The sequence below is a fragment of the Carassius carassius genome, chromosome 8, assembly GCF_963082965.1.
Source record: "Carassius carassius chromosome 8, fCarCar2.1, whole genome shotgun sequence".
NCBI lineage: Eukaryota > Metazoa > Chordata > Actinopteri > Cypriniformes > Cyprinidae > Carassius > Carassius carassius.
In genome coordinates this window covers 1,991,574-2,004,222 of record NC_081762.1, presented here as the reverse complement: position 1 = coordinate 2,004,222, position 12,649 = coordinate 1,991,574, and the positions used below count along the sequence as shown (strand labels likewise).

At 37.0% G+C, this 12,649-nt stretch overlaps 1 protein-coding gene and 1 non-coding gene across 4 annotated transcripts in view; both read right to left on the bottom strand.

The window, feature by feature from the left end:
* The window catches only part of LOC132144948 (NACHT, LRR and PYD domains-containing protein 1b allele 2-like), a 173,491-nt gene that overhangs the window by 114,623 nt on the left and 46,219 nt on the right, over positions 1-12,649 (bottom strand). Inside the window, exon 6 of one of the 3 annotated variants that reach the window (XM_059555553.1) lies at positions 9,253-9,426. The exons of the other annotated variants lie outside the window; for them this stretch is intronic. Within the exon in view, the coding sequence (XP_059411536.1) occupies positions 9,253-9,426 (174 nt within the window). The remainder of the gene's footprint in view (positions 1-9,252; positions 9,427-12,649) is intronic. 3 annotated transcript variants of the gene reach the window in all.
* LOC132146128 (U6 spliceosomal RNA) lies at positions 9,031-9,133 on the bottom strand. Its single transcript, XR_009434870.1, has one exon. It is a non-coding gene; the product is annotated as a U6 spliceosomal RNA (small nuclear RNA).

Here is a 12,649-nt window from a genome sequence, read left to right as displayed (position 1 = left end):
AGTGACATGTGGAGTACCGCAGGGCTCTATTTTGGGGCCGATTCTCTTCTCCCTTTACTTGCTTCCTTTAGGTTCCATCTTAAAAAAGCATAACATTAGTTTCCATCTGTATGCAGATGATTTACAAATCTACCTGCCTATAAAATGTAAGGGTGAGGATTCGATAAATAGGCTGTTAGAGTGTTTTTATGATATTAAAGCATGGATGGCTTTAAACATTTTACATTTTAATGAAAGTAAAACTGAAATTATGATTTTCAGACCTAGCAGTTTTACTAGCACCTCCAAATTGGACTTGGGACCCCTGACACCCTATGTAAAGTCTATGGTAACGAACCTTGGGGTAAAGATGGATAGTGATCTTCACCTAGAGAAACAGATAAACTCTGTAGTAAAAGCTAGTTTTTTTCAACTTAGACTACTTACCAAATTGAAGCCATTTTTATCTTTCAAAGATTTGGAGAGGGTTATACATGCTTTTATCACCACTCGCCTGGATTATTGTAATGCTTTATATATAGGAGTTAACCAGGCCTCTCTCTCTAGATTGCAAATAGTTCAGAATGCTGCCGCTCGACTCCTTACAGGTACCCGTAAACGAGAGCACATTATGCCTGTTCTTGCCTCTCTTCATTGGCTACCTGTTTGTTTTAGAATACGGTTTAAGATTTTATTGTTTGTTTTTAAATCTCTTCATGGTCAAGCCCCAGCTTACATAGATGATCTACTGAAGATGCATGCTCCTCTAAGGTCATTGAGGTCTGCTGACCAACTACTCTTATCCGTTCCTAGAACAAGACTTAAAAATAGGGGAGATCGAGCTTTTTCAGTCGTGGCCCCTAGGCTGTGGAATGATCTGCCTATGCGTGTCAGAGTGGCTCCCAGCCTTGACAGTTTAACTTAAAACGACTTAAAACTCACTTTTATTCATTGGCCTTTAAACCAGCCTGAGAGTTCATCTTTGCATTTTATTATTTTAGTTTGTCACTTGTTTAAACTGTGTATTGTGCTCATGTTATGTGTTTTTAAAATCTGTTGCAATTATGTCAGTGTCCAGCACTTTGGCTAACCTCGGTTGTTTTAAATGTGCTTAACAAATGAAATTGTATTGTATTGTATTGCCATAATTACAAGATTACAACTTGAAAAAAATATTCATTCATGTCCTTGTAGAATTTTCAGAGAGCTTCTACTTCTATCACGTGACTTTACCTGACCGCTGCAGATTAATTTAGGCATTGATAGTGTTGCCATAGAAACACACAGTTCCCGGTCCAAGGACATGAACAGCTCTAAGTAGAACATAGTGTGAACATATGATTTTGAGTATTTGACAACAGCATAATTTAACTGACTTGATAATGTCTTTATCGATCTGTTTCTTCCTCTGTTAGGATGACAGAATCCAGTAAGCATCCCCAGAGTTGATCAAGTTCACATCTAACCCATCTAGAGTGAGAATCATCTGAAGAAAACTTTGTAATGGATGAACTGACCGATCTCAGGCCCTCTATGTGCATTTCTTTAGACTGATTTATTCGCTGCACCTGGACTAAGTGTTTTAAAAGCACTTTATATTTTATTCAGCAGGTAATGCTCAACCTCGGAAAAGGTGAGTTAGCACCTAACATTCAGTACTGCCATATTGTGGAATAAAACCATATAGTTTTGATGCCATTTGTTGTGATTCTGAGATAACTGTTCTATGTTAATTTGTTAAACTAGTTTTTTCATGTTCTATGGGGAAATGTTTTCATGTTTTTTTGTGTTTTTAAATTAACATTTGGAATTGAATTCAAATAAAACAGAAAATTTTTGTTTTGATTAAATCTAAATATTTTCTGTTTGGATCAAAAACAGAATTTAAATTAATTGACTTTCTTCAACAAGAAAAATATACTTTGTGCCAGGTTTTATAAAATAGTTTTCATAGACATAGAAAATATTGCTATGGGTAAGCTATTGATTTTAATTGGCTCAAGTAAAAAAAAATAGAGAAGTGGATCATTACCCTAAATTTTTTTAATTGGATGAATGAAACCTTTTTTTTTCAGTGTACCATCTAATGTGTATCAGTCGTGTGAGATCTCATAGACGTCTGTAAGTTTTGCTGAATCCTGACACATCAAAACTTACATAGAATAAAGATGATAAAACTGTACAAAATCAATTCACTGTACTTACAGAGTGTAGAGATTGTGTTTTATACTTTATCTAGGTATAAATGTTTTATACATTTTAGGGTGTATACATTTGTACCTCTTGTACATTTTTCTTTTTTACATTGAGTTTACATCTACTGTAATAAGAATTGAACAGAAATACACATACTGTCACAAAAAAACTGGCAATATTATTATGTAAAATGTGTTAACAGTACAAAAGTCACTTCAGAGGAAAAAACTAAAGTTTTCCTCGTCTGATTTCTAATCATGAACTGCATGATTCTGTAAAGTTGCACAAACAGGTGTGTGTGATGATCAGTGTGTGTTTGTGTGTGTGTTGATTCTGTTGAATGTGATGTCTGTCTGTAGCGGCTCTTTATTCAGCATCAGCGATCAGAGAAGATCAGACTAACATATAAACCTGAAAGAAAAACACAAGCACATGTGTGTCACATTACTGCATTATCCACTTTACAACAACTAAAACAAACTATTTGCATTATTAGTCAGATTTATAAACTAACCCTGTGACGTATGATTTTAAAGCTCTATTTAACCATTCAGACTCTGATTCTGCATCCAAACCACCATAAATGATGACCCTTGACCCTTATCAATGATTTTCTTCTCTTTCTGTCACAGTTTTATTAATGACAATTAAAGTAATTATAAATAGTTACCATATTTCCATTAAAACTGTCATTCTCTTAAAATATTTAATTTCATAATGTCAGATATAAAAAAACGTGTGTGCATAATTATTAGGCACGTTTATATTCTGATCATATATTTTTTAAAGCACATTTTACCAATTCCAAACCACATCAATCTTAATAACTAGTATTAATTTTGTTTTTAATCATTTATAAGTGATACATAATTGTCCATGAAGGCTGGAAGTGAACTCCTTATATTCAGGTGAATTATTAGACAGGTTTTCTTTTACAGATAAAATGAGCCAAAAAGAGATTTAACTCAGACTGAAAAGTCAAAGATTAATAAATCTCGATGAGAAATATTCAAAACTAATGCAATACAGAAATTGCAAAGAGCATTTGTTAATTGTTAAGGCATGACCATTGGACTTTGAACTGCTCGCTGCTCGGGTCAGCGGGGTCAGAAAAAAACAGGTGGAGAAGAAAAGACACGTTAACTGCAAAAGAATTAAGAATTAATTTGAAGAATTAGGAAGCATTTAGTCTATAGCTGCAACATTTTCCAGAACTGCAGCCTTCCTGGAGTCTCCAGAATTATAAGCTGTCAGGTTCAGAGACTTTGCTTGGGTCAAAAATCCTAAAAAATGACGCTCACTTAATAAGAATCACATGCGGAAGGGTTGTGAAGTACATGAAGACTATGTTTTATAGGCTTTATGGACAGATAAGTTGAGAGTGACTCTTGAAGGACCAGCATCACATCCTTTTATACCACTGTTTGAAGAATTGATCTTCCAGAATCTGCAGTAAGTTTTAGGAGCTCATTTTTAGTCAATCTCTTATCCTGAAAAAATCTTGCAGAACTGACTTCCAATTCAGTTTAGTAACCTAAAATTACAATTGTAGGGTGCTTTTATTAAGTAAATTAATACGTAAATGAATTTTTACTAAGCATGAAATGAATGTATTTCAAATACAAGTATATCTATATATATATTTTTTTTTTACTTGTGAAATACTGTATTACTTTGAATAAAAAAAAAACATCCTGATGCTTAACTATAAAGTGAGTGAAGTGAAGTGACATTCAGCCAAGTATGGTGACCCATACTCAGAATTTGTGCTCTGCATTTAACCCATCCGAAATGCACACACACAGAGCAGTGAACACACACACACACACACACACACATACTGTGAGCACACACCCGGAGCAGTGGGCAGCCATTTATGCTGCGGCGCCCAGGGAGCAGTTGGGGGTTCGATGCCTTGCTCAAGGGCACCTAAGTCGTGGTATTGAGGGTGGAGAGAGAACTGTGTCTAGGGGCGTGTCTAGAGGCCAATCAAGACGTCACTTCCTGTTTGTTGTTGGCGGCTGTACTGCGTTTGAGCTCCGTCACTATATTCTTTTCATTGACTATTTTTAACTCAAAAATCAATTGTATACATCATCGTTTCCGTTTATATAACGTGTGAATATATCCTCTATTGTATTCTACAACAAAAACAATCAGAGCGCCTCGCTATCACTAGTTTTATTTTGATCTCCCGGGTCCGCTATTAGCTTTTAGCCCGTTAGCATCAGCGGCGTGGTTGCAGCTAACTGCGCTAACATTGCTAATACTCTATTCACACACATTACCACTGCTGTACTCACTGTTACTTGCTTTAATGGCGGATGAATGTCTCCACTCTGTGCAGCTCGAGCTCGAGGCCGTGGGAAAGCAGATTCGCGACCTGGAGGTGAGGCAGGCCCAGCTGAGAGAGCGGAGAACCGCGCTGGAATCATCCCGGGCTGACGCTCACAAGTCCGGGGTAAGTATACAGCGATCTGTTAACAGTCCCACCACGTCTACTCCGTGTTTTTCTCTGCACAGGCCCGGTGCACCCAGGACGCGATCTTCCCAGATGTCCTTCACTGCGACGCCGGGACACCACGGACCCTGGGTGCATCCACAGCGGAGGACGCGAGCCGGGTCCCGGGCGACGACTTCTCCCCCTCCTGCCTTCGACATCTCCATCCGGAACCGCTTCGCTCCCCTCCGCGAGACAGGACGCGACGCTGTGATCATCGGAGACTCCATCGTCCGACACGTAAGTGCTACGTTAGCCGAAGGTAAAGTGCACACTCATTGTTTCCCTGGTGCTCGTGTTCTCGATGTTTCTGCGCAGATACCCGCGATCCTGAAGGTCGACGAGAGCCCCAGAGCGGTCGTGCTTCACGCCGGGGTTAACGACACCACGCTGCGGCAGACGGAGACGCTGAAGAGGGACTTCAGCAGCCTGATCGAGACGGTTCGCAGCACGACGCCCGCGGCGACGATCGTCGTGTCAGGACCACTGCCCACGTATCGACGAGGACACGAAAGGTTCAGTAGACTTTTTGCTTTAAATGAATGGTTGTTGTCATGGTGTAAAGAACAGAAACTGCTATTTGTTAATAACTGGAATCTTTTCTGCTGTTTCGCGCTGATGGATTACACCCCAGCAGAATCGGAGCGGAGCTGCTCTCTGACAACATCTCCAGGACACTTCGCTCCATGTGACTAGTAAGACAATTCTCTAATAACTATTATGATGAGTTTTGTTCCACCCGCTTAAATGATAAAAGTACTTGTGCTGTAAAAACTATTAAGACTGTGTCTGTTCCCCGAATAGTGAGGTCAAAATATAATGTAGGATCTAGAAAAAATCTTATCGTAATTAAACCAGAAAAATGTAAAGTAAATGAACAAAAACAGTTTTTAAAGTTTTGGCTCATAAATATTAGATCACTCACACCCAAAGCAGTTATTGTAAATGAAATGATCACAGAAAATAGTTTTGATGTACTCTGCTTGACTGAAACCTGGCTAAAACCAAATGATTATTTTGGTCTAAATGAGTCTACTCCACCAAACTACTGTTATAAGCATGAGCCCCGTCAGACTGGTCGTGGAGGAGGTGTTGCAACAATATATAGTGATATTCTCAATGTTACCCAGAAAACAGGATACAGGTTTAACTCTTTTGAAATACTTCTGCTAAATGTTACACTGTCAGACATGCAAAAGAAATCTAATGTATCTCTTGCTCTGGCTACTGTGTATAGACCACCAGGGCCGTATACAGAATTCCTAAAAGAATTTGCAGATTTCCTCTCAGACCTTCTAGTTACAGTTGATAAGGCGCTAATCATGGGAGATTTTAATATTCACGTTGATAATGCAAATGATACATTAGGACTTGCGTTTACTGACCTAATAAACTCCTTTGGAGTCAAGCAAAATGTCACCGGGCCCACTCATCGTTTTAATCATACACTAGATCTAATTATATCGCATGGAATCGATCTTACTGCTATAGATATTTTACCCCAATGTGATGATATTACAGACCATTTCCTTGTATCGTGCATGCTGCGTATAACTGATATTAACTATATGTCTCAGCGTTACCGTCTGGGCAGAACTATTGTTCCAGCCACCAAAGACAGATTCGCAAATAACCTGCCTAATCTATCTCAACTGCTATTTGTACCCAAAAATACACATGAATTAGACGAAATTACTGACAACATGGGCACTATTTTCTCTAATACATTAGAAGCTGTTGCCCCCATCAAATTGAAAAAGGTTAGAGAAAACCGTACTGTGCCATGGTATAACAGTAATACTCACTCTCTCAAGAAAGTAACTCGTAGTCTTGAACGCAAATGGAGAAAAACTAACTTGGAAGTTTTTAAAATTGCATGGAAAAACAGTATGTCCAGCTATAGACAGGCTCTAAAAACTGCTAGGGCAGAGCATATCCACAAACTCATTGAAAATAACCAAAACAATCCAAGGTTTTTATTTACCACAGTGGCTAAATTAACAAATTACCAGACGCCACCTGATTCAAATATTCCACCAACGTTAAATAGTAATGACTTTATGAATTTCTTCACTGATAAAATAGATAACATTAGAAATACAATAGCGAATGTAGATTCTACAGCGTCTAACACTTCAGTTTCATCCATCGCACCCAAAAATAAACTGCAGTGCTTTACAAATATAGGACAGGAAGAGCTAAATAAACTTATCACTGTATCTAAACCAACAACATGTTTATTAGATCCTGTACCCACTAAATTACTAAAAGAGCTGTTACCTGTAGCCGAAGAACCGCTTCTCAATATCATTAACTCGTCGTTATCTTTAGGTCACGTCCCAAAACCATTCAAGCTGGCGGTTATCAAGCCTCTTATTAAGAAACCAAAACTAGATCCTAGTGTACTGGCAAATTATAGGCCTATTTCAAATCTTCCATTTATGTCTAAAATTTTAGAAAAAGTTGTGTCTGCTCAATTGAGCACCTTCCTGCATAAAAATGATCTGTATGAAGAATTTCAGTCAGGTTTTAGGCCCCACCATAGCACAGAAACTGCACTTGTTAAAATTACAAATGACCTGCTTCTTGCGTCAGATCAAGGCTGCATCTCATTTCTAGTCTTACTTGATCTTAGTGCTGCGTTCGACACCATAGATCATGACATACTCATAGATCGATTACAAAACTATACAGGTATTCAAGGGCAGGCTCTAAGATGGTTTAGATCCTACCTGTCCGATCGCTACCATTTTGTTTACTTAAATGGGGTGTCATCTCATTTATCATCAGTAAAATATGGAGTGCCACAAGGATCCGTCCTAGGTCCCCTTCTATTTTCAATATACATGTTGCCCCTTGGTAATATTATTAGAAAATACGGAATTAGCTTCCACTGTTATGCTGATGATACTCAGCTATATATTTCAACGAGACCAGATGAAACTTCCCAATTATCTAAGCTAACAGAGTGTGTTAAAAATGTAAAAGATTGGATGACAAATAATTTTCTCCAATTAAATTCGGATAAGACAGAGATATTAATTATTGGACCAAAAAACACCACACAGAATCTTGTAGATTACAATCTGCAACTAGACGGATGTACTGTTACTTCCTCTACAGTCAGAAATCTGGGTGTTATATTAGACAGCAATTTGTCTTTTGAAAATCATATTTCCAATGTTACAAAAACCGCATTCTTCCATCTTAGAAAAATTGCCAAGCTACGAAACATGTTATCTGTTTCTGATGCAGAAAAGCTAGTTCATGCTTTCATGACCTCTAGACTGGACTATTGTAATGGACTTCTAGGTGGTTGTCCTGCTTCGTCAATAAACAAGCTACAGGTAGTCCAAAATGCAGCAGCTAGAGTCCTTACCAGGTCAAGAAAATATGATCATATTACCCCAATTTTACAGTCTCTGCACTGGCTACCTATTAAGTTCCGTATCTGTTACAAATTATCATTACTTACCTATAAGGCCCTAAATGGTTTAGCTCCTGCGTACCTAACTAGCCTTCTACCACGCTACAACCCATCACGCACCCTAAGGTCACAAAACGCTGGACTTTTGGTAGTTCCTAGGATAGCAAAGTCCACTAAAGGAGGTAGAGCTTTTTCACATTTGGCTCCCAAACTCTGGAATAGCCTTCCTGATAATGTTCGGGGTTCAGACACACTCTCTCTGTTTAAATCTAGATTAAAAACGCATCTCTTTCGCCAAGCATTCGAATAATGTATCTCTTAAATTGTGAGTGTAGTTGCATCTGCATTTTTATTCTTTAGCTTGGGTTAAACTAATTTTACTTTGTTGGATCAGCAGCTATGCTAATGATGTCTCTATTTTGTTTCTATGTTTTGCCACGGGATTTACATCCCGTGGTAACTAGGATTTACACAAGCTCCAGTCTGGATCCAGAACACCTGAGAAGAGATGATGCTGACCCTCAGAGGACCCCAGATGATCCTAACCTTGAATCAACAAACAGAACTAACAATTATTGCTACATGTGTGACTGCATCCTATAATTACTATTAATTAATAATATTGATAGTTCATCATCTAGCTGACTACGTCTTGTATTATTATTATTATTATTATTATTTTTCTAAAATCCTGTCAAACGTGCACAAACTACTAGCTACTACTAAATATTGTAGAAACATAATTTTCTGTAAAGTTGCTTTGTAATGATTTGTATTGTTAAAAGCGCTATACAAATAAACTTGAATTGAATTGAATTGAACTGTACATGCACTCCCCCCACCCACAATTCCTGCCGGCCCGGGACTCGAACTCACAACCTTTCGATTGGGAGTCCGACTCTCTAACCATTAGGCCACGACTTCCCCAAAAAAGATGGAGCGCTTCACGGATTTGCGTGTCATCCTTTCGCAGGGGCCATGCTAATCTTCTCTGTATCGATCCAATTTTAGTATATGTGCCGCCGTGGCGAGTAAACAGAATCAAACTCTTTTAAACATGTTAGTCACAATTACCAAGAAAGTAACCTAAGAAGAATCTATATTAACTTTTAATTTAAAAATTCAAACATTTTTAATCATCATTACTCACTGAAGCGTCTCCAGTTTATAATGTGGATCATCCTTCAGATCAGAGAGCAGCTTCACTCCTGATGCTCCTAGTTTATTTCCAGACAGATTCAGTTGTCTCAGGTGTGAGGGGTTTGATCTCAGAGCTGAAGCCAGAGAAGCACAACCTTCATCTGTGACTCCACACTTCATCAACCTGTAGAGAACAATGACACTCTTCAGTCTCTCAGTTCAGAATCTACAGCTCAGATCAGCAGCAACTTCACAATCAGAAAGAAACCACAACATGATTAACAGAACCAGTCTGAAGTTAAGATCCACTTCCCAGCAAACATTGGTCCGACGGCGACGTCGTGTGCCCGGCCAAAAATAGTCGCGGTAGGACGGCATAAATCGGTAGAAATATGTAACACAGAACATTTCCTAAAAATGCATTCAGATATGTTTGTACATGTCTATAGTTCTATGGGGTTGCATATATAATTGTTACTTTGACTTTTAGCTGCGTGTAGTTCAATATTTACCCGTGTTGTGAATCGGTTGTGAGATGACGTCACTATTTGACGTCTTTTGCACGTGCATTACACATCCGATCGTGACCCTCTATGAAATCCTTGTGGAACATGCAAGAGCTGTGCTTACACCTTGATTAATACTGCAATAATTAGTGCACCAAGTAGTTTTTAAGAGGTTTTAAAGAGGTTGTGAATAGACGTCCACTGACGTCTTTTACACGTCTTGTCACGGTTGTGAAAAGACTCCAAGCAAGACTAGCAGGATTTTTTTTTTATATACAAAGTAAATATATTTACTTTATCTTGTTTAAAATAAATTATAATGACAAACTACCCAGTGTGGTTAAGTGATTACCATGCTACAATTTAGTCATCATTTCAACCTGTTTTATGTATTCGTTATTATTTTTATGGAATCTATGCATATACATGTAAAACAGATATATATCCGGTCACCATTTCGGTCTGAGTTGTATGCAATTGCCAAAACGGTGCTGCCAAGATGTAGACACAAAACATAGTAATATATTTCGTGATATTACAAAATCCCACGATAGGATAGATTATCTCGCAAGATCTTGCCGTCTTCCGGTTCCGAGGAGAAGACTCGAAGAGGACTCAAGGAGGGAGATGTATCGGTATAAATTATATAAAGTCTTTCTCAAGGGCGTCACATTAAAGCATAACATCTTTTATACAATAAAAATAAAATCTAATGCATGTTGATTGCCTTTTTCTAATGTTTCATTCATGATTCATTAATCTTGTTCCAAGTTTTTTTTTTTTTGCTGTAGACCATAAAGATATTTTGAAAATAAGTGCATGTCATTTATCTCAATTGTTTTATTTTATTTATTTTAAAAATAAATATATTATCTTCCCTCAGATGCTGTGAAGAGGTGGAGTCTCTGAGACTGATGCAGCGATGGCAGAACACCTGAAGCTCGCTCCAGGAAGAGCTGAGGGTGGAGGTTACAAGAAATGAGCCAAACTACTGTAATGTGTTTAAGGGATAGTTCACCCAAAAATTAAAATAGTCATAATTTTCTCACCCTCATGTTATGATCATAATCATTTTTCCTACAATGGCAGTTAATGGATTGTGAGATCTGCTTGGTTACAAATATTCTTCCAAATATCTTTGTGTTTATAAGACAACTGTGTAAGTCAATGACAAGATTAATAAAGACATGATAAAAAGAAACAATCTTTTAACATTTTAGTCGAAAATACGTGAACACATTCTCAGAAATGTAATATTTGAATTCATGTCGGTTCTATACAGTTTAACATCATTTACGCTACTTTGATTTTATAAATAGCAATGATTTCAAACATATTTTATGATGAAGGTCTTCTATGTTTTATGATTTTCTTGTCACATGACAACAATGGCTCCTGCAAGGTGGTTATGCCACGTTCAAATATAATATTCTTAATATTATTTATATGATTAAAGTATTTAAAAATAAATGCAATTAATAAATACATTAATAAACAAATTCTGCGAAAATAGAAATTTTTGACAATAATAATGGACTTCAAGATTGAGTATTTCAGCACTTTTTATTCAGTGATGACTGTCATTAAATCATATTTCTGATGAAAATGGTAGGCCTGTAAACTTGTTTCAGAAATCCAAAAGGGATACAAAGATTACATTGAAAAACTAATTTTTGAAATAGATTTTAATCATCTTGAAGATTGTTATTTGTCATTGACCCAGTAAAGCAAACGTGAAAATAATATCGTCAGAACATAGAAAGGTGTACAGGTTTGAAACATGAGGGTGAGTAAATGACAGAATTTCCCCTTTATATAATAACTCAGTATTTTGTAATTGGTATTTTAGTTTGGTTAACAGATGCTAAACTGTTCAAAAACAATAAAATGTGCTAAATCATAACATGCTTCTTTTTTGCATACGTCCACAAATGTGTTATTGTTTGTGATGTACACTTGATTAAGATGTTTTATGGACGTTCAGGTCTGACTGGACCGATCTAGAACTTTTGTCAAGATGTGTTAAACCTCAAGACATAATTGATTGCCTTTCACGATGTTACACAGTGGGTGTGTGATTATTTTATATGCAGGCTTATATATACATACACTTAAACAAGGCAGCAACGCATTTAAACATTTAAACGACGACGTCCAGAAATCTATGCATTTGGACGTCCAGAAGACGACACATATAGACGTCCAGGAGACGACGCATTTAGACGTCCAGGAGACGTGCAGAAAAGACGTGCAGTTCACGTCCAGAAAATGTAAAAGACGTCGGTTCAACTTTCATTTTGGAACTATTTTTCAACCATGACGGGACGTGTCGGACGGATGTCTTTTCAACGGTCAAAAGACGTCCAAATGTTTGCTGGGTTCTGACTGACAGAGTTCATTTCAATAACATAAAAAGTGTTTTTTTTCTTTACATAAAAACTCTAAAATCTTCAGCACATCTGTATGATGTGAAAACATACAGAAACTAGGAAACATATTTCCTTCAGCTGAGTGTGAGTCTTTATCATTTCTGTTCATTGTTCAAGTATAGAGCCACAGACGAGCAAATCACTTTTCTTGTGAATATTACTGAGCCTTCTCCTGTCCTCATATGATGTTTGAAAAATGTATTTTATGTATATTTAAAAAAAAAGATTAAGTGTGTAACTATTAAAGGTTCAAATCACAATTCGACTCTCTCATAATACTACAATTATAGTCTTGTCACAGTAGAAGACAACCAATACCATATTTGATAATAAAAAGTATTAAGTACATTAAATCAGTAAAATTAAGCTAATAATAATTCATTAATACTGTAAAACAGTATGTAGCTTTCAAATATTTTTCACTTAAGTAACATTGTTTTAAAAAGATCAAATGAAACCTCATAAAGAACAA